General features: G+C 39.8%; 1 protein-coding gene across 1 annotated transcript in view; it reads right to left on the bottom strand.

The window, feature by feature from the left end:
* Positions 1-23951, bottom strand: part of LOC128700457 (dynein axonemal heavy chain 12-like) — a gene marked incomplete at its 5' end in the record, with an annotated part of 447977 nt that overhangs the window by 10763 nt on the left and 413263 nt on the right. The window contains one exon of the mRNA XM_070079936.1: positions 15619-15824. Coding sequence (XP_069936037.1) covers positions 15619-15824 — 206 coding nt within the window. The remainder of the gene's footprint in view (positions 1-15618; positions 15825-23951) is intronic.

Here is a 23951-nt window from a genome sequence, read left to right as displayed (position 1 = left end):
TGGGGAACTGATTACCTCGAACTCCTCCTGATCTTCATCATTCTTCTTTGTTTAGGACTGATAAAGCCACAGCTTGACAAAACGTTTCCTCAATGAAGATACCCAAGCATTGCACTTGTCTAATTCATCAGCTTGTCCGTTCTCTAAACCATTTATCTATACAGGCCAGTAGGCCTGTGGCAGTGCTCATTCTTTCTTATGTTCTTATGCAGCGGCAGCAACAGCAGCAACCTCCAAGCTCCGTACTTTTCTCCAACTATCAGAGCCACCAATGCTCCTATGATGACCTAGTTACAAGCAAAACTGCACTACCCAATGTAGCACCCAGAATGACCAAAGATTACCAACAGTGAAACCTAGAAATTGAAAATAATAGAGATCAAAAGAAGACTGCCCTCAAACCCAAAGCAACACCCTGCTGCCAGCCGAACAATGTAACCCTAAGCTTTGTATAACTAAAACTTCTTCTTAACTACAACAATTCCTGTAGTATTATGAGGCGCAATCTCAGAGGAAACAGCACCAAGGCCAGCAAGAAAACACCGAAAAATCAACTATTCAACAAGTGTAGCCAGGAGGACGTCGGCCCAGCTACCACCCCTCTCACAACCACTCAAAACCACACCACAACAATAACAACAAACATGGCTGCCCACAGCCAAACCACCCCTCTCTTCCCGGGATTCAACCTACCAAGTAGTCTCTCAGGTATGACCAACGATCCAGATACCCTAAAGTCATGCATCTCTCCACCTTAGTTATTGAAAATATGAATCTTCGAGAGACGCTAACAAAACAAGACACCAGGATGACACAACTCGAGAACAAAATCCTCAGTCTTGAACAAAAGTTACCAACACCAGGAATGACTAACTGTGGCAAGACCATCCAAACAGTCATAGATAGCCATGCAGAACAAATAATATCTCTTAATACAAAGGTTGAAGAAGCAGTAAAAGAATGGAAGAACAACTTAGATAACCAGTTCAGTGACTACTTTGTTCTCCAAGAAGATAAAACTGAGCAAGATAACCTATTGGACGCAGTAATAGTTAACAATCCACTTTTTCCCAGTGATATGAGCCAAACGAACGGTAAAGAAATTACTCTCCAGATCATAAAGAACCAAACAAGTGTTATTGTACCAGAGTCAGAAATAAAAGAAGCCAGGTTACTAGGATCCCATGGTAGAAAGAGTGTCATGCTTAGATTCCACTCACATGACAGGAAAAAAGACTTAATAATTGCATCTATTAAAGTAAAGAAAGAGGTATACATAAACGAGTGTCTTACCAAAAAACGCCAGAACCTCCTGTATAGTCAGAAAACTTAAGCGGGAGAATAATGACACAATACACCAATGCTTCACATTTTTTTTTTCAACAAGTCGGCCGTCTCCCACCGAGGCAGGGTGACCCAAAAAAGAAAGAAAATCCCCAAAAAGAAAATGTTTTCATCATCATTCAACACTTTCACCACACTCACACATAATCAGTTTTTGCAGAGGTGCTCAGAATACAACAGTTTAGAAGCATATACGTATAAAGATACACAACATATCCCTCCAAACTGCCAATATCCCAAACCCCTCCTTTAAAGTGCAGGCATTGTACTTCCCATTTCCAGGACTCAAGTCCGACTATATGAAAATAACCGGTTTCCCTGAATCCCTTCACTAAATATTACCCTGCTCACACTCCAACAGATCGTCAGGTCCCAAGTACCATTCGTCTCCATTCACTCCTATCTAACACGCTCATGCACGCTTGCTGGAAGTCCAAGCCCCCTTGCCCACAAAACCTCCATTACCCCCTCTCTCCAACCCTTTCGAGGACGACCCCTACCTCGCCTTCCTTCCCCTATAGATTTATATGCTTTCCATGTCATTCTACTTTGATCCATTCTCTCTAAATGACCAAACCACCTCAACAACCCCTCTTCTGGCCTCTGACTAATACTTTTATTAACTCCACACCTTTTCCTAATTTCCACACTACGAATTTTCTGCATAATATTTACACCACACATTGCCCTTAGACAGGACATCTCTACTGCCTCCAACCGTCTCCTCACTGCTGCATTTACCACTCAAGCCTCACACCCATATAAGAGTGTTGGTACTACCATACTTTCATATATTCCCTTCTTTGCCTCCATAGATAATGTTTTTTGACTCCACATATACCTCAATGCACCACTCACCTTTTTTCCCTCATCAATTCTATGATTAAGCTCATCCTTCATAAATCCATCCGCCGACACGTCAACTCCCAAGTATCTGAAAACATTCACTTCTTCCATACTCCTCCTCCCCAATTTGATATCCAATTTTTCTTTATCTAAATCATTTGATACCCTCATCACCTTACTCTTTTCTATGTTCACTTTCAACTTTCTACCTTTAAACACATTCCCAAACTCATCCACTAACCTTTGCAATTTTTCTTCAGAATCTCCCATAAGCACAGTATCATCAGCAAAAAGTAACTGTGTCAATTCCCATTTTGAATTTGATTCCCCATAATTTAATCCCACCCCTCTCCCGAACACCCTAGCATTTACTTCTTTTACAACCCCATCTATAAATATATTAAACAACCATGGTGACATTACACATCCCTGTCTAAGACCTACTTTTACCGGGAAGTATTCTCCCACTCTTCTACACACCCTAACCTGAGCCTCACTATCCTCATAAAAGCTCTTTACAGCATTTAGTAACTTACCACCTATTCCATAAACTTGCAACATCTGCCACATTGCTCCTCTATCCACTCTATCATATGCCTTTTCTAAATCCATAAATGCAATAAAAACTTCCCTACCTTTATCTAAATACTGTTCACATATATGCTTCAATGTAAACACTTGATCTACACATCCCCTACCCACTCTGAAGCCTCCTTGCTCATCCGCAATTCTACATTCTGTCTTACCTCTAATTCTTTCAATTATAACTCTACCGTATACTTTTCCTGGTATACTCAGTAAACTTATTCCTCTATAATTTTTACTATCTCTTTTGTCCCCTTTCCCTTTATATAAAGGGACTATACATGCTCTCCGCCAATCCCTAGGTACCGTCCCCTCTTTCATACATTTATTAAACAAAAGTACCAACCACTCCAACACTATATTCCCCCCTGCTTTTAACATTTCTGTCATGACATCAGTTCCAGCTGCTTTACCCCCTTTCATTCTACGTAATGCCTCACGTACCTCCCCCACACTTACATTCTGCTCTTCTTCACTCCTAAAAGATAGTATACCTCCCTGACCAGTGCATGAAATTACCAACTCCCTTTCTTCCTCAACATTTAAAAGTTCCTCAAAATATTCTCGCCATCTACCTAATACCTCCCTCTCCTCATCTACTAACTCCCCTACTCTGTTTTTAACTGACAAATCCATACTTTCCCTAGGCTTTCTTAACTTGTTTAACTCACTCCAAATTTTTTTCTTATTTTAATTAAAATTTCTTGACAGTGCCCCTCCCACTCTATCATCTGCTCTCCTTTTGCACTCTCTCACCACTCTCTTCACCTTTCTTTTACTCTCCATATACTCTGCTCTTTTTATAACACTTCTGCTTTGTAAAAACCTCTCATAAGCTAACTTTTTCTCTTTTATCACACCCTTTACTTCATCATTCCATCAATCACTCCTCTCTCCACCTGCCCCCACCCTCCTATAACCACAAACTTCTGCCCCACATTCTAATGCTGCATTTTTAAAACTATTCCAACCCTCTTCAACCCCCCCACTACTCATCTTTGCACCAGCCCACCTTTCTGCCAACAGTCGCTTATATCTCCCCCGAACTTCCTCCTCCCTTAGTTTATACACTTTCACCTCCCTCTTACTTGTTGTTGCCACCTTCCTCTTTTCCCATCTACCTCTTACTCTAACTGTAGCTACAACTAAATAATGATCCGATATATCAGTTGCCCCTCCATAAACATGTACATCCTGGAGCCTACCCATCAACCTTTTATCCACCAATACATAATCTAACAAACTACTTTCATTACCTGGAGTTTACCTGGAGAGAGTTCCGGGGGTCAACGCCCCTGCGGCCCGGTCTGTGACCAGGCCTCCTGGTGGATCAGAGCCTGATCAACCAGGCTGTTGCTGCTGGCTGCACGCAAACCAACGTACGAGCCACAGCCCGGCTGATCAGGAACTGACTTTAGGTGCTTGTCCAATGCCAGCTTGAAGACTGCCAGGGGTCTGTTGGTAATCTCCCTTATGTGTGCTGGGAGGCAGTTGAACAGTCTCGGGCCCCTGACACTTATTGTATGGTCTCTTAACGTGCTAGTGACACCCCTGCTTTTCATTGGGGGGATGGTGCATCGTCTGCCAAGTCTTTTGCTTTCGTAGTGAGTGATTTTCGTGTGCAAGTTCGGTACTAGTCCCTCTAGGATTTTCCAGGTGTATATAATCATGTACCTCTCCCTCCTGCGTTCCAGGGAATTCAGGTTTAGGAACCTCAAGCGCTCCCAATAATTGAGGTGTTTTATCTCCGTTATGCGCGCCGTCAAAGTTCTCTGTACATTTTCTAGGTCGGCAATTTCACCTGCCTTGAAAGGTGCTGTTAGTGTGCAGCAATATTCCAGCCTAGATAGAACAAGTGATCTGAAGAGTGTCATCATGGGCTTGGCCTCCCTAGTTTTGAAGGTTCTCATTATCCATCCTGTCATTTTTCTAGCAGATGCGATTGATACAATGTTATGGTCCTTGAAGGTGAGATCCTCCGACATGATCACTCCCAGGTCTTTGACGTTGGTGTTTCGCTCTATTTTGTGGCCAGAATTTGTTTTGTACTCTGATGAAGATTTAATTTCCTCATGTTTACCATATCTGAGTAATTGAAATTTCTCATCGTTGAACTTCATATTGTTTTCTGCAGCCCACTGAAAGATTTGGTTGATGTCTGCCTGGAGCTTTGCAGTGTCTGCAATGGAAGACACTGTCATGCAGATTCGGGTGTCATCTGCAAAGGAAGACACGGTGCTGTGGCTGACATCCTTGTCTATGTCGGATATGAGGATGAGGAACAAGATGGGAGCGAGTACTGTGCCTTGTGGAACAGAGCTTTTCACCGTAGCTGCCTCGGACTTTACTCTGTTGACGACTACTCTCTGTGTTCTGTTAGTGAGGAAATTATAGATCCATCGACCGACTTTTCCTGTTATTCCTTTAGCACGCATTTTGTGCGCTATTACGCCATGGTCACACTTGTCGAAGGCTTTTGCAAAGTCTGTATATATTACATCTGCATTCTTTTTGTCTTCTAGTGCATTGAGGACCTTGTCGTGGTGATCCAATAGTTGAGACAGACAGGAGCGACCTGTTCTAAACCCATGTTGCCCTGGGTTGTGTAACTGATGGGTTTCTAGATGGGTGGTGATCTTGCTTCTTAGGACCCTTTCAAAGATTTTTATGATATGGGATGTTAGTGCTATTGGTCTGTAGTTCTTTGCTGTTGCTTTACTGCCCCCTTTGTGGAGTGGGACGACCCCCGTGTCCATGCTCCCTCTCCATTGGATGGAAAAGGCTCGTGATAGGGGCTTCTTGCAGTTCTTGATGAACACAGAGTTCCATGAGTCTGGCCCTGGGGCAGAGTGCATGGGCATGTCATTTATCGCCTGTTCGAAGTCATTTGGCGTCAGGATAACATCGGATAGGGCTTTCGGATTGTGGCTCTCTCATAAAAAATTCATTTTGATCTTCGACTCTCAGTCTGGTTAGCGGCTTGCTAAAAACTGAGTCATATTGGGACTTGAGTAGCTCACTCATTTCCTTGCTGTCATCTGTGTAGGACCCATCTTGTTTAAGTAGGGGCCCAATATTGGACGTTGTTCTCGATTTTGATTTGGCATAGGAGAAGAAATACTTTGGGTTTCTTTCGATTTCATTTATGGCTTTTAGTTCTTCCCGCGATTCCTGACTCCTAAAGGATTCTTTTAGCTTAAGTTCGATGCTTGCTATTTCTCTGACCAGTGTCTCCCTACGCATTTCAGATATATTGACCTCTTTTAGCCGCTCTGTTATTCTTTTCCGTCGCCTGTAAAGGGAGCGCCTGTCTCTTTCTATTTTACATCTACTCCTCCTTTTTCTTACAGGAATAAGCCTTGTGCATACATCGAGTGCCACCGAGTTAATCTGTTCTAGCCATAAGTTGGGGTCTGTGTTGCTTAGTATATCTTCCCAGCTTATATCGGTTAGGACTTGGTTTACTTGGTCCCACTTTATGTTTTTGTTATTGAAGTTGAATTTGGTGAATGCTCCCTTGTGACTAATCTCATTATGTCGGTCTGGGGCTCCGCTCATACATGCCTGAACCTCAATTATGTTGTGATCTGAGTATATTGTTTTTGATATGGTGACATTTCTTATCAGATCATCATTGTTAGTGAAGATGAGGTCTAGTGTATTCTCCAGTCTAGTAGGCTCTATTATTTGCTGGTTTAAATTGAATATTGTGCAGAGATTTAAAAGCTCGCGTGAGTGTGAGTTTTCATCAGAGCTGCCTCCTGGTGTTATTATTGCAACAATATTATTTGCTATATTCCTCCATTTTAGGTGCCTTAAGTTGAAATCCCCGAGGAGCAAGATGTTGGGTGCAGGAGCTGGAAGATTTTCCAGACAGTGGTCAATTTTAACAGCTGTTCCTGGAATTGCTGGGATGTTGCATCCGGAGGCTTGTAGACTACCACAATGACTAGGTTTTGGTTCTCGACCTTTACTGCTAAAACTTCCACTACATCATTTGAGGCATTTAGCAGTTCTGTGCAAACAAGTGACTCTGCAATGTACAGGCCAACCCCCCCCCCCCTTTTGCCTGTTCACTCTGTCACATCTGTATAGGTTGTAACCTGGGATCCATATTTCGTTGTCCTAGTGATCCTTTATGTGGGTCTCAGTGAAAGCCGCGAACATTGCCTTTGCCTCTGCAAGCAGTCCACGGATGAAAGGTATTTTGTTGTTTGTTGCTGGCTTTAGACCCTGTATATTTGCAAAGAAGAATGTTATCGGACTGGTGGTATTGTTGGTACTGGGGGGGGATTTGTTTTCCGGCATTAGTATCTGTATCTGTTGGTTTGGAGTGGAGGCCATCGACTGTGGTTCCACTCCAGGAATGACTGGCACTAAAAAAACCTCTCCCTCTTGAGTGGCTGTGGTTACCCAGGTTTTCCCATGGCCTGGATGTTTTATATCTTTTTGTTCCCTTTAGATGGTATGCCTGGCAATTTAAGTTATAGCACAGTCTTTCCTGTACTGAAGAGGTACACAGTTCAGGGTGAAAAAGCTTACAGGAAGGGAGTTTGCATTTTCCTGTTGTCATATGGGCATGGCATTTTCTAGGGTGGTCATAGTTGCACGTCCCATCTGTTTTTCCAGATTTCCCATGCCAGCAGATACCTGGAGTTTACGTGGAGAGAGTTCCGGGGGTCAACGCCCCCGCGGCCCGGTCTGAGACCAGGCCTGCATAGTATGTGCATAGTATGTGCACAGGCTTGGTTTCCGTTTGCCTTGGGTTTCTGTGACTGTATTCCCTGTTGGTGCATGTTTCCCTGTCTTACTTCTATCCTCCCTAGCACCAACAATGGAGCTCCCACCAGTTGTTTTTGGTAATATATCCTCACTATTGCTAGTGGGGTACTCTTGTTTGCTATTTCCTGCGGTATTTCTAGTTTGCAATATTGGTTTTATCTTATCTTTGACTACACTTGTTTCCCTACTATGGCTCCTGTCCCCTATGAGGTCATTTATATGTATTCCTTCCTGTGTATAATTCCCGACTACCTGGACAAAATCTCCAGCTTCACCATTACTGTCTCCCAGGACAGCATCTCCAGCTTCACCATTACTGTCTCCCAGGACAGCATCTCCAGCTTCACCATTACTGTCTCCCAGGACAGCACCTCCAGCTTCACCATTACTGTCTCCCAGGACAGCACCTCCAGCTTCACTATTACTGTCTCCCAGGACAGCACCTCCAGCTTCACCATTACTGTCTCCCAGGACAGCACTATCAGCCCCACATTTACTGACTACCAGGACATCATCTCCAGCCTTACAGTTTCTGACTACATGGCCAGTATCAAGGGCAGTACCATTCAGCCCAGACTTTTTATGTTCCCATCTGTTGTAGAAAGCTTCCAGGTTTTCTATGAAAGCAGCTTTGATGTTGACCTCTTTTAATACCCTTGTGACTTTAGTCCACAGATTTATCTCATTTGGGCATACCCAAAAACACTTCCCTGTTTTAATACTGCTTGTAGCTAGTTCTTGGATATCTGCACAAGGGGCGTGACACCAATTTCCACAAAAATGACAATTTATGCATGTGGAAGCCCGTTTGTTTGACTGACCACAGACTACAGACAGCTTCATAATGATTTGAATGGTTGATTTACTGCAATTCTACTAGCAACCTCTTGAATATTCTATTAATAACCTCCTTAAATGAAGCTCTAGCTATTTGTATTTCTGTTTCTAACTGTTTTTGTATATTGGACAGCTTACCGTGCACGTTCCTGGTATATATTTAATGTTTGTGTTTATAAGGGCGCCTACAACCCCATCCGTTTACAGTCTGCTTTATTGTCCAACGAAACCGTTTGAAACCGGTCAAGGGTTCGGACCAGTAAAGGGTTCGGACCAGTCCAGGGTTCGGACCAGTCAAGGGTTCGGACCAGTCCAGGGTTCAGACCAGTCAAGGGTTCGGACCAGTCGATCTGATCTGATCAGTGGGTCACTTATTTAAACCATACTGGTCGGTGATTTGAGCTAACACATGAAGGATCTACTGGAAATTATCTACCCGAGTAATATGTGATTTGATTGATACAAAAGTATAACTTGCGTGTTGAAGAGCCGGTGACTGCTGGCAACTCTTACAATGACAAACGGTCGACCTCAACCCTTGTTTATCAATCGCTGTATCTAGCTTTTCTATTTTTTTTTTCCGTCTCCACCACAATAAATGCTATATTATCACTATAGTTGACTGGTGCAAATTTTGGAGGAAGGACGCTTTTTCTGTAGTAATAATTGCTTCTCGTTGTGTATATTGTGCTACATCATACCTTGTATATTTATTTATCCTCTTTTTCATAAAATATGTATTACTTATTACCAAATCTCTTTCTACACATAGCTCAATTAAAGGCTCCCCATTTACATTTACCCCTGGCACCCCAAATTTACCTACTACTCCCTCCATAACATTTTTACCCACTTTAGCATTGAAATCCCCAACCACCATTACTCTCACACTTGATTCAAAACTCCCCACGCATTCACTCAACATTTCTCAAAATCTATCTCTCTCCTCTACACTTCTTTCTTCTCCAGGTGCATACACGCTTACTATAACCCACTTTTCACATCCAATCTTTATTTTACTCCATATAATCCTTGAATTAATACATTTATAGTCGCTCTTTTCCTGCCATAGCTTATCCTTCAATATTATTGCTACTCCTTCTTTAGCTCTAACTCTATTTGAAACCCCTGACCTAATCCCATTTATTCCTCTCCATTGAAACTCTCGCAACCCCTTCAGCTTTGTTTCACTTAAAGCCAGGACATCCAGCTTCTTCTCATTCATAACATCCACAATCATCTCTTTCTTATCATTTGCACAACATCCACGCACATTCAGACTTCTCACTTTGACAATTTTCTTCTTCTTCTTGCTTCACATGGGATGGGAAAATTCTAGTTAGGAAAACGAATGTAGGTCAACAGTATACAATCACGAACGAGAATGATCTATCACGATTTCTCCGGGATACTAATCTTACAGAGAATAACTAAACAATGTCCAACCTAAAAGACTACGTAGTGTAGTGTATGTTTTGCTCCATTATTGTTCAAATTTCATAGCACAATCTCTTAGTAATTAAATAATCAACTACCTCATTTTGTGATTTTACTAGTAAGCATAAGTCATCTTATGTAATTTTCTTATTTACTATTGTTTGCTTAAATATTAGCTGAATTGCTACTTTCTCTGTCCATATTAGTACCTCATATTTTTTAAATACTATTAATTGATATTACTTACTAATATTAATAATTAATTAACATTTATACTATCAGTACAATTTACTCTTAACATTTTTTGACATCATTTAATTACCATTACTTGTCTAATTACCTTAACCAGTTTTAATACCACATTTACTATCTTAGAGTACTCTTAATTACCTTGTACTGCCAAATAACCTCAAGTATAACTACCAGTGCAATTTTGAAAGAAATAAACATTACTTTTTCACTTATTTTGTGATCATTATTACTTACTAAACTTTTATTAAACACCATATTTACTACCAGTCAATTTTACTTTTGTACATTAATCATTATTTTATACTTTTCATAACATTTTGTTGCCAAATTTTCAAGTTTGCATATTCAACTTCATCCTTTATATTATCCTTTATACCTGTGTATCTGTGTACCTGTGTACCTGTGTACCTGTGTACCTGTCTACCATCTTACTATCATATTATAACCAAGTCATTGCCATTGTTATTTTTTACTTATTATTCTTTTGGTACTTTAATTTGTGAATTTTATTTTGTCAATTTAAATCTAGTTATACTCTTGATCTTGTCAACAACCTATACCAGACTCTAGTGCAATTGCAAGTACCATTTTAATTTGTATTTTTATATTATAAGTTTATATTATAACTCCTACTCTAAGATTGTTTTCATATATTAGTGACTATATTGTGTGTGCAATTAGTGTATATTTCAATTATATCATTGTTCAAGGCCCTTAACTATCTTTTGCTAACTAGTACCAACTACCTCATATTATTTTTTTTTTACTTTTTATAGTACAATATATTGCTCAACTTATTATATATAACAAATCAGATCTTACTCCCAAATCAATATTATATCATAGTGACTATCTGTCATTTTAACTTTGTTTACCATTACTTAATTTAGTCCCTCATATTTTTTCTCTTTTATTATAGCTTTACATAACAACCTTAGTTCATATATTCACAATTGTTAAAATAATCAAAGTGCTATTCTCAGGTGCTAAAGTGTAATAAGCTCATTATTTTGCCATTATATTCATTTATTTGCTTACCACTTTTTTGTTCACCACAAATTATTTTAGTCCCTTTTATATTGCCTCATTTATTTTAGCTTTAAAGAGCTACCTTAGCTCATATTTTTTACATTTGTTAAAATAATTCAGGTGCTATTTTATAGCTTTAGAATATTTAATTTGTCTTATACTTAATTCTAACTATAGCTTCACTATAAATCTTATGATAACAAGCATTGATCCTGATACCAACCTCTTATCTAATGACTTAAATAAATCAAACAGTAACTGTAATTACTACACAGCAGAACAATCAAAGGAACTCCTCAGAGCCAACAACAACATAACTGTCTTTAACTACAATATCAGATCTTTAAGCAAACATTACGATGATCTCACAGCATTACTAAATTCCCTGCATGCCAGTATGTCCATCATTACTCTCAGTGAAACCTGGCTAATGCCTGATACTACAGATGTCTATGCCATTCCTGGTTACACAGCCATACACAACTGTAGGCCAGATCAACAAGGGGGTGGCACAGCTATATACTACTTAGATCAACTAGAATGTGTCACTAATACTTGCACAAGGGATGAACATGGGGAATATATAATAGCTAAATTCAAATCCAAATACCCACAAAAACCTCTCACAGTGATAAACATCTACAGACTACCAGTCAAACATTAGCAGTTTTAGTGAAAACCTAGGAAGTATGATAACTGATGCACGCATGAACAAAGATCACTTACTACTCTCAGGTGATTTCAATATAAATCTCCTACAAGACCAAGACCCTGAATTCACAAACACTATGAGTAACTGCATGTTGCTACCAACAGTAACAAAACCTACAAGAGTTACAGAGACCAACACCATACCCCCCTTAAGATCAGGCATAATCACAGATAATACCACAGACCATTACCCTACCTTCCTCATAACAAACCTTGGCAAATTACCCCTAGACACTACTAAAGTCACTTTCAGACTTCACAATGAGGCAGCTATCAATAACTTCACAGCAGCAGTGACAAACATTGACTGGCACACTGAGCTAGAAATCTATACAGATATTGACGAATGTATTAATAATTTTCTAAAAAAGACCCAATACCTCTATAACAAGCACTGCCCTAAAAAAACTAAACAGATGACTGCAAAGAGACTGAACAGTCCCTGGCTAACACCCAGTATCCTCAAATCCATAAATACAAAGCACCTATACGAAAAACAGTACAGAATGGGCCACATAACCAGAGACCAAACAAAACGTTACTCGTCAATCCTAACCAGCCTAATAAGAAAGGCTAAAAAATTGTATTATGAGAACAGATTATCCAACTTACGAGGTGACATAAAAAAGACCTGGAAAACCCTATCAGAAGTACTAGGAACGAAAAAGATAACACGAAATAGCAAAATTGAATTAAAACCAGATGAACCCCAATTCCCACCTACTGAAACAGCAAACAGACTCAATGATTTCTTCTCCACTATTGGAAAAAACCTTGTCAATAAAATTCCAAGCTCAGATACCCCACCCAATGACTACCTCACTGGCAACTACCTGAACACACTGTTCCTAGCTCCGACTAACCCAACTGAAATCTCCCTTATTATCAACAAACTAAAAAACAAGACAGGAGATTTAAATACCTTACTACCCATTATATACAAAAAAGTGTCACAGGTACTATCACCAATCATTAAAACACTCTTTAACAAATCCACTGAATCCTCTACCTTTCCTACAGTTCTCAAAATAGCAAGGGTCACCCCAATCCATAAAGGAGGAGACCACACAGACTTGAATAACTATAGGCCAATATACAACTTACACCCTCTCTCTAAAATCTTTGAAAAATTAATCCATAAGCGTATCTATTCCTACCTCATCTCCCATAACATACTCAACCCCTGTCAATTTGGGCTCAGGCCTAATAAAAATACTAATGATGCTATTATCCACATGCTAGAACATATTTATACAGCAATAGAGAAAAAAGAAGTCCCACTGGGGATCTTCATTGACTTACGTAAAGCTTTCGATACAGTTGACCACGACTTGCTCCACATAAAATTGTCGCACTATGGTATAAGAGGGCACTCCCTCAACTACCTAAAGTCATACCTCAGCAACAGAAGCCAATATGTGTACACAAATGGGGCAAACTCTTCCGCACAGCCAATTACAGTTGGTGTCCCACAGGGAAGTGTCCTAGGCCCTCTTCTCTTTCTCATATACATAAATGACCTACCAAATGCATCGCAACTACTCAAACCCACACTATTTGCAGATGACACTACATACGTCTACTCTCACCCGAGCCCAGTCATGCTAGCCAATACTGTAAATACCGAATTACAGAAAATATCAACCTGGATGAGGACCAACAAACTTACTCTAAACATTGACAAAACCTACTACATTCAGTTTGGTAACAGAGCTGCAGATGTGTCTCTTAACATAATGATAAATGGATCACCTATCACAAAACTCACAGAGGGAAAATTCCTAGGAATCCACCTTGATAATAGACTCAAATTTCAAACACATATACAACAAATTTCCAAAAAAAATTCCAAGACCACATAGGCAACAGTTAGGCAACTTTATTCCGAAACGTTCGCCTACACAGTAGGCTTCTTCAATCGAATACAGAAAGTAGGTTGCCTATGTGTTTTACATACAGTATCGAAGATACGGTACTATGTTCCACAGTCAGCCCTCCTGGCCCTATATCACTCACTTATTTACCCCTATCTCACCTATGGAATTTTTGCATGGGGCTCAACAACAATAAACCATCTCAGACCACTAATCACCCAACAAAAGGCTGCAGTCAGAATGATAACAAATTCCCACTACAGACAGCACACTCCACCAATATTCAAAACTCTAAACCTACTCACAATACAAAACATCCATACTTATTACTGCACCTACTACATACATAGAACACTTAACTCTGACATAAACCCTCCCCTCAAACATCTCCTTACCAACCTCAACAGAACACATGACCATAACACAAGGCACAGATCACTCTTTGATGTTCCTCGTGTCCATCTCACGCTATGCAAAAACTCAATGCACATAAAAGGCCCTAAAATCTGGAATTCATTACCTGTGAATATAAAAGAAACACTGTCTGTTTATAAATTCAAGTCTCTTCTCAAAAATCACTTACTCACCCACAACTAAATAAATACTGAATAATTGTTTCTCATAAATTGTATCTCAAATATGTATCTCATTACTGTATCTCATAAATGTCAACCTGTGACCCAATCAAACTTTGTTACTATTTAACTTCATTACCTAACATAATACATTCTACTGATTACACAGCAACACAGTAATGACCATATGACCTGTCTTTGTAATACTCATTTGTACTAAATTGTTATCTGTTTTACAATAATTTTTGTACCACTGAATATATCATTGCTTAGTTAATCTTAAGTTAATTTTAAGCCTGCCCATAATGCTCTGCATACAAGGTGCTTTGGCATGCTGCACTTTAAAAATTGTATTCCTTGTACTTCTCTGTATCATTCAAATTAATAAATAAATAAATAAAAAATAAAAAACAGGTTTGATTCCCGGGGAAGGAGTGGAAACACTGGACGTGTTTCCTTACACCGGTTGTCTATGTTCACTCATCAGTAAAATGGGTACCTGGGTGTTAGTCGACTGGTGTGGGTTGCATCCTGACTTAATTTGCCCGAAATGCTCTGCATTTGCCCGAAATGCTCTGTCATTGATGTCAGCTAGGCCTGTATACCTTGTACATGTACTTGTAGTAAATAAAGCTATTGTTATTATTAATTGCTCTACTGATCTTCATCTCCTAATAGTTGACCAATTTTTTTTTAATTATTTTACACACAAAATCGTCACAAGTGCACCTGTACATTGGAATTTCACTGTCTGTTGTCATCGTATATTTTGTGAATGACTTTAGCTCCAATACTGAGGATTTTGTAAGTGTTCCAGCTCAGCTGACAGAGTTCAACACTGTATTTACCCTATCCTGCATGATAGAATATGACGAAAACATATTTAACATTTGTTCCTACACTGTAACTGTCATATAGAACAGGGCAGCAGCATACTTGTAATGTATCTAATGTTAGCAAATGTAAACAAAATGTATATGGTGAGGACATAAGGCGCATTAACCTATAGTAAAGTAAATATTTGTGTTGGAGTTGTGAGGGAGGAGGAAGGGAGGGAGGGAGGAGGAGGGAAGGAGTGAGAAATGGAGGGAGGGAGGAAGAAAGAGGTAGGAAAGAGGGAAGGAAGGAAGAAAGAGGGAGGAAGGGAGGTAAGAAAGAGGGAGAAAGAGAGGAAGGGATGGAAGTAGGGAGTGAGCGATGTATGGAGGGAGAAGGGAGGGATAGAATTAGGAAAGTGATGAAATTAAGAGTTTTAGTGTAAATTAAATTGCCACCTCTCTCACTGACCATGAAAATAAATGTCCTAATAATAGAACAACAAATGTAGATTTGCTCCTGAAACTTACCTTACGAAATGTCTCCTTGTTTCCATGGATTCTTTCCTGAGGAAGCTGACAGAGTGGATAACACGAGCTGCAGTTGATAAGTTGAATACATAATGACCCTTTGAAGGAGTAGGAGGTAACGATACTCGTGCATGATGCAAGAGGTCAAGGGTGCCAGAAACTATGCCAGCCACCACTGTAAACACATCAGGTACGAACCCTCCAGCCTGCAAACAAGGGTAGGTGGTAATAATATGTGTGAGTGGTTCAACACGTCAAGAGTACCTGATGCTGTGCTATGTCAGCATCCACGTGTAAACACAGCAGGCACAATGCCTTCAGCCTGCTAACAACGGATAGATTGTAAAAAAAATTATGAGTTTTGCAACACGTCAATGGTGCTGCATAATTTGTTTTGGTACAGTGAAAGTGAGTGCATGAATGATAATGTGCTGTTGAAAGTGGTCAACCTCTCTATATATCTCTCTGTCTCTCGGTGAAAACTGGTGGTATGTTAAAGAGAGAGACAGAGACAGATACAGAAACAGAGAGAGAAACAGAGACAGAGACAGAAACAGAGAGGGTGAGAGGATCAAGAAAACGGTTGGAGAGGCAAAAACAACGAAAAACCAGAAGACTACCGTGGAAACTTCCAATCCATTCTCGGTGCTACCTGACGAATGTGAGTGTTCTACTGGGAATGCCACAACGAGCACCAAAGAAGCATTGGCAGACGTGATTGAGACATCCCTAGAAACCCCAACGAAGACCATCGAGAACGTCTTGACGAATTCTACAAGTGGTGTAATGCTACCTGGCGAATGTGAGTCGACTACTGGGAGCATCACGACGGACGACGCCAAGGAAGGTAAAAACATTGTTGTTGTTGGGGATAGCCAGATTAGGTACATGGATAGGGCATTCTGCTTGAAGGATAGGAGTAGGAGGCAGAGTGTGTTTTCCTGGGGCTGGGATGAAGGATATTGTTAGCCGTCTGCATGACATCATGAGAGGTAATGGGAGAAATCCTATTATCTGTCTCAGTGCTGGAGGCAACGATGTTGGCAGACGTAGGAGTGAGGACCTGATTAGCAGGTATAGGTCAGCAATAGAGATAATTAGGAGGAAGAGTGGGAAACCTGTCATATGTGGCATTTTGCCAAGGAGAGGAGTTGGAAATGAATGGTTGTCCAGGGCAATTGGTGTCAATTGCTGGCTGGACAAATACTGTAAGGAAAATGCGGTAACATTCATTGACAACTGGGACCTCTTCTATGGCAGAAATGACATGTATGCCAGGGATGGGGTTCACTTATCTAGGTGTGAACATAAGAACATAAGAAAGGAGGATCACTGCAGGAGGCCTGTTGGCCCATACTAGGCAGGTCCTTTACAATTCATCCCACTAACAAAACATTTGCCCAACCCAATTTTCAATGCTACCCAAGAAATAAGCTCTGATGTGAAAGTCCCACTCAAATCCAACCCCTCCCACTCATGTACTTATCCAACCTAAATTTGAAACTACCCAAAGTCCCAGCCTCAATAACCCAACTAGGTAGACTGTTCCACTCATCAACTACCCTATTTCCAAACCAATACTTTCCTACGTCCTTTCTAAATCTAAACTTATCTAATTTAAATCCATTACTGCGGGTTCTCTCTTGGAGAGACATCCTCAAGACCTTATTAATATCCCCTTTATTAATACCTATCTTCCACTTATACACTTCGATCAGGTCTCCCCTCATTCTTCATCTAACAAGTGAATGTAACTTAAGAGTCTTCAATCTTTCTTCATAAGGAAGATTTCTAATGCTATGTATTAATTTAGTCATCCTACACTGAATGTTTTCTAACGAATTTATGTACATTCTGTAATATGGAGACCAGAACTGAGCTGCATAATCTAGGTGAGGCCTTACTAATGATGTATAAAGCTGCAGTATGACCTCTGGACTTCTGTTGCTTACACTTCTTGATATAAATCCCAGTAATCTATTTGCCTTATTACGTACGCTTAGGCATTGCTGTCTTGGTTTAAGGTGCTGCTCACCATAACCCCCAAGTCCTTTTCGCAATCTGTATGGCTAAGTTCTACATCATTTAACTTATAAGTACTAGGGTTATGGGCACTCCCAAGCTTCAGAACCATGCATTTATCTACATTGAACTGCATCTGCCACTTTTCTGACCAAGAATACAGTTTGTTTAAATCCTCCTGAAGTTCCATAACATCTACGTTTGAATCAATTATCCTACCTATCTTTGTGTCATCGGCGAATTTGCTCATATCACTAGTAATTCCCTCATCAAGATCATTAATATATATTATAAACAACAATGGGCCCAAGACTTATCCCTGTGGAACGCCACTTGCTACAGATCCCCACTCAGATTTAACCCCATTTATGGACACTCTCTGCTTCCTGTCAGTGAGCCATGACTCGATCCATGAGAGCACTTTTCCCCCAATGCCATGAGCTGCCACTTTCTTTAACAGTCTATGGTGCGGAACTCTATCAAAAGCCTTACTAAAATCTAAATAAATAATATCAAATTCTTTATCGTGGTCAACAGCCTCAAAAGCTTTACTGAAGAAAGTTAATAAATTAGTTAGACAATACCGGCCTCTTGCGAATCCATGTTGAGTATCATTAATCAAGCTATGCTTATCGAGATGGCTTCTTATAATCTCAGCTATAATTGACTCTAGCGGTAATTTGACGGTAACGACTTGTCCCCTGTTTTAAAAATAGGAATTACAGTGGCCATCTTCCACATATCAGACACTACACCTGTTTGAAGAGATAAATTAAAAATATTAGTTAATGGTTCACAGAGTTCCATTTTGCATTCCTTAAGAACCCTTGAAAAAACCTCATCAGGACCCGGCGACTTATTTTGCTTCAGTCTGTCTATCTGCTTCACAACCATTTCACTAGTGACTATGATGTTACATAATTTATCTTCTTCTAGCCCACTATAAAAATTAATTACTGGAATATTGTTAGTGTCTTCCTGTGTAAAAACTGAGAGAAAATAATTATTTAAAATCGAGCACATTTCATTCTCTTTGTCAGTAAGGTGCCCATAGTTATTTTTAAGGGGACCTATCTTATCTCTAACTTTTGTTCTATAGACCTGGAAAAAACTTTTTGGGTTAGTTTTAGAATCCCTAGCAACTTTAATTTCATAGTCCCTTTTAGCTTTTCTTATCCCCTTTTTAATGTCCCTCTTAATGTCAATATACTGATTCATAAGATGACCCTCACCTTTTGATAAGCTTATAAATTCCATTCTTATGCCCTAGTAGATATTTGAGCCTATTTTTCATCCATTTTGGGTCATTTCTATTTGATCTAATTTCTTTATATGGGATAAACGTTCTTTGAGCAGCATGTATAGTGTTCAGAAAACTGTCATATTGATAGCTCTCTTCGTTACCCCAGTCAACAGATGATAAGTGTTCTCTAAGCCCATCATAATCTGCTAAGCGAAAATCTGGGACTCTTACTGAGTTATCGCTACTATCGTACTTCCATTCAATGCTAAATGTAATTGATTTGTGGTCGCTAGCACCCAGTTCCTCTGAAATTTCTAAATTATTAAAAAGGGATTCATTGTTTGCCATAACAAAGTCAAGCAGGTTATTTCTCCTAGTAGGTTCTGTCACAAACTGCTTCAAAAAACAATCCTGAACTATTTCTAAGAAGTCGTATGATTCTAAATTCCCAGTCAAGAAATTCCAATCAATATGACTAAAGTTAAAGTCTCCTAGAATTACTACATTATCGTGCCTTGTGGCCTTAACAATTTCCTCCCATAGTAGTCTCCCTTGGTCCCTATCTAAGTTTGGGGAACGGTATATCACTCCTAAAATCAGTTTTTCATGCCCCTCTGAAAATTCTATCCAAACAGACTCTGTATGTGTTACTTCAGACTTAATACCCCTTTTTATGCAACAGTTCAAGTGATCTCGGACATACAATGCCACCCCACCCCCCTTCCCGATACTTCTATCTACTTGGAACAATTTAAAACCCTGAATGTGACATTCCGCAGGCATGTCCCGACTTTTTGAATTAAACCACGTCTCAGTTAAGGCAAATACATCAATGTTACCTGCACTAGCAACTAGTCTCAACTCGTCCATCTTATTCCTAGCACTACGGCAATTAGCATAATAAACATTGAAAGACTCTCCCTTCCTGCTCGCTTCTGTTTTTCTACTAAACCTGTTACTCTCCTTATCATCCAAAGTCACTGGCTTTTCAATATCTACCTCGTTCTGCTTATTACTAGTTCCCCTAGAACTCGTAATATTACTACACTGGGACTTCACTGTTTTAGTGCCAAAACCCATACCACTAACTATTCCTAGTTTAAAGCCCTAACAGCTCCCTCCACTGTAGTTGCCAGTGCTCCCACCCCAGACCTAGATAAGTGAACCCCATCCCTGGCATACATGTCATTTCTGCCATAGAAGAGGTCCCAGTTGTCAACGAATGTTACTGCATTTTCCTTACAGTATTTGTCCAGCCAGCAATTGACACCAATTGTCGTGGACAACCATTCATTTCCAACTCCTCTCCTTGGCAAAATACCACATATGACAGGGTTCCCACCCTTACTCCTAATTATTTCTATTGCTGACCTATACCTGCTAATCAGGTCTTCACTCCTACGTCTGCCAACATCGTTGCCTCAAGCACTGAGACAGATAATAGGATTGCTCCCATTACCTCTCATGATGTCATCCAGACGGCTAACAATATCCTCCATCCCAGTCCCAGGAAAGCAAACTCTCTGTCTCCTACTCCTGTCCTTCAAGCAGAACGCCCTATCCATATACCTAACTTGGCTATCCCCAACATCAACAATATTCTTACCTTCATTGATGTCGTTCGTCGTGACATTCCCAGTAGTTGACTCACATTCGTCGGGTAGCACTGAGAATGTATTAGATGTTTCCACAACAGTTTCCACGGCAGTCTCTTTCTTCTTCATCGTTTCTACCTTTCCATTCGTCTTCTTGATCGTCAACTTCGTTCCCTGCTGTCCAGCCACTGACCAGTTTCCCTTCTTGACCTGAGGACTCAAAACAGGAGGACTACTACGAATCTTCTTGTTTTCTTCGGTCAGTCGCCGAATCTCCATTTTCGCCATCCTCAATTCTTCCTTGAGCTGTTGATAAAGTTGCTCCATGGAGGGCATCTTGCTTCAATTCGTAGAGAGCGTGCAAACAGGTCTTCACAGAGCTAAGTACACGTCACCACTCTGTGTGGGGTGGGAGCACTGGCCAACGCAGTGGAGGGAGCTGTTAGGTCTTTAAACTAGGAATAGTTAGTGGTATGGGTTTTGGCGGGAAAACAGTGAAGTCGCAGTGTAGTAATATGAGTACTAGGAGAACTAGTAATAGGCAAAATGAGGTGGATATTGGAAAGCCAGTGGCACTAATTGACAAGGACGGTAATAGGTTTAGTGGAATAACAGAAAGGAGCAGGAAGGGTAAAGACAGAGGAGGGTCTTTAAATATATATTACACGAATAGTCGCAGTGCTAGGAATAAGATGGACGAGTTGAGACTAGTTGCTAGTGCAGGTAACATTGATGTATTTGCCTTAACTGAGACGTGGTTTAATTAAAAAAGCCGGGACATGCCTGCGGAATGTCACATTCAGGGTTTTAAATTGTTCCAAGTAGATAGAAGTATCGGGAAGGGGGGTGGGGTGGCATTGTATGTCCGAGATCGCTTGAACTGTTGCATAAAAACGGGTATTAAGTCTGAAGCAACACATACAGAGTCTGTTTGGATAAAATTTTCAGAGGGGCATGAAAAATTAATTTTAGGTGTGATATACTGTCCCCGAAACTTAGATAGGGACCAGGGGACACTACTATGGGAGGAAATTGTTAGGGCCACAAGGCACGATAATGTAGTAATTCTAGGAGACTTTAACTTTAGTCATATTGAATAGAATTTCTTGACTGGGAATTTAGAATCATACGACTTCTTACAAGTAGTTCAGGATTGTTTTTTGAAGCAGTTTGTGACAGAACCTACAAGGGGTGATAACCTGCTTGACTTAGTTCTGGCAAACAATGAATCCCTTGTTAATAATTTAGAAGTTTCAGAGGAACTGGGTGCTAGCGACCACAAATCAATTACATTTAGCATTGAATGGAAGTATAATAGTAGGGATAACTCAGTAACAGTCCCAAATTTTCGCTTAGCAGATTACGATGGGCTTAGAGAACACTTATCATCTGTTGACTGGGGTAACGAAGAGAGCTATTAATATGACAGTTTTCTGAACACTATACATGCTGCTCAAAGAACGTTTATCCCATATAAAGAAATTAGATCAAATAGAAATGACCCAAAATGGATGAATAATAGGCTCAAATACCTATTAGGGCATAAGAATGGAATTTATAGGCGTATCAAAAGAGGTGAGGGTCATCTTATGAATCAGTATATTGATATTAAGAGGGACATTAAAAAGGGGATAAGAAAAGCTAAAAGGGACTATGAAATTAAAGTTGCTAGGGATTCTAAGACTAACCCAAAAAGTTTTTTCCAGGTTTATAGAACAAAAGTTAGAGATAAGATAGGTCCCCTTAAAAATAACTATGGGCATCTTACTGACAAAGAGAATGAAATGTGCTCGATTTTAAATAATTATTTTCTCTCGGTTTTTACACAGGAAGACACTAATAATATTCCAGTAATTAATTTTTAGAGTGGGCCAGAAGAAGATAAATTATGTAACATCACAGTCACTAGTGAAATGGTTGTGAAGCAGATAGACCGACTGAAGCAAAATAAGTCACCGGGTTCTGATGAGGTTTTTTCAAGGGTTCTTAAGGAATGCAAAATGGAACTCTGTGAACCATTAACTAATATTTTTAATTTATCTCTTCAAACAAGTGTAGTGTCTGATATGTGGAAGATGGCTAATGTAATTCCTATTTTTAAAACAGGGGACAAGTCGTTACCATCTAATAACTGCCCAATAAGCCTGACCTCAATTGTAGGCAAATTACTAGTCAATTATAGCTGAGATTATAAGAAGCTATCTCGATAAGCATAGCTTGATTAATGATACTCAGCATGGATTCACAAGAGGCCGTTCTTGTCTAACTAATTTATTAACTTTCTTCAGTAAAGCTTTGGAGGCTGTTGACCACGATAAAGAATTTGATATTATTTACTTAGATTTTAGTAAGGCTTTTGATTGAGTTCCGCACCAAAGACTGTTAAAGAAAGTGGCAGCTCTAGCAAACCTGTTTACCAAACCTATGTTTACCAAACCTATGTTTACCAAACGTATTATTATTTTTTTTTTTTTATTATCACACCGGCCGATTCCCACCAAGGCAGGGTGGCCCGAAAAAGAAAAACTTTCACCATCATTCACTCCATCACTGTCTTGCCAGAAGGGTGCTTTACACTACAGTTTTTAAACTGCAACATTAACACCCCTCCTTCAGAGTGCAGGCACTGTACTTCCCATCTCCAGGACTCAAGTCCGGCCTGCCGGTTTCCCTGAATCCCTTCATAAATGTTACTTTGCTCACACTCCAACAGCACGTCAAGTATTAAAAACCATTTGTCTCCATTCACTCCTATCAAACACGCTCACGCATGCCTGCTGGAAGTCCAAGCCCCTCGCACACAAAACCTCCTTTACCCCCTCCCTCCAACCCTTTCTAGGCCGACCCCTACCCCGCCTTCCTTCCAAACGTATGTTTACCTAAAATATGTTTACCAAACCTATGTTTACCTAACCTATGTTTAGTAAGTAAGTAAGTAAGTAAGTTTATTTAGGTATACACAAATACAGTTACATAGAATTATCATACATAGCAGCATATGTGTAGAGAACTTGGGATAACCCAAAAAGTCAGACAGAGTGACTTATTTCCATTGGGGTCCTTTTACTTTATTATTATAATATAAAGGTTATAATTTTTTCTTATTATTCTATAATGAAGATAACATCTTATTATCATACTAAAAAGACTATCTACTACACGAGGTCATTAAGACTATCTACAATACGAAGATCATTACTAGGAATAAGGTAAAATTTACACTTATGTTAGCTAAAAAAAAGAAAATCATTCCCCTCCCTTTCTGTAGCTACATTCATCAGACACCTTTTGGCACTCTTCTTGAACTGGTTCATGCTATGACTGGCTTTGACATGTGCGGGTAGTCTGTTCCATTCCTTTATTGCTGTACAATAAAAGGTGTTTGAAGTCTGGCCAATGACTATGGGTACTACAAAGTTGTGCTCTCTCCCCCTAGTACTATGATTGCTTTGGTTTCCAACCTTGACAAAATT

The sequence above is a fragment of the Cherax quadricarinatus genome, unplaced genomic scaffold, assembly GCF_038502225.1.
Source record: "Cherax quadricarinatus isolate ZL_2023a unplaced genomic scaffold, ASM3850222v1 Contig49, whole genome shotgun sequence".
In the NCBI taxonomy this organism is placed as follows: Eukaryota; Metazoa; Arthropoda; class Malacostraca; order Decapoda; family Parastacidae; genus Cherax; species Cherax quadricarinatus.
The sequence above is the reverse complement of the archived record's forward strand: the minus strand, read 5'-3'. Positions and strand labels throughout refer to the sequence as shown.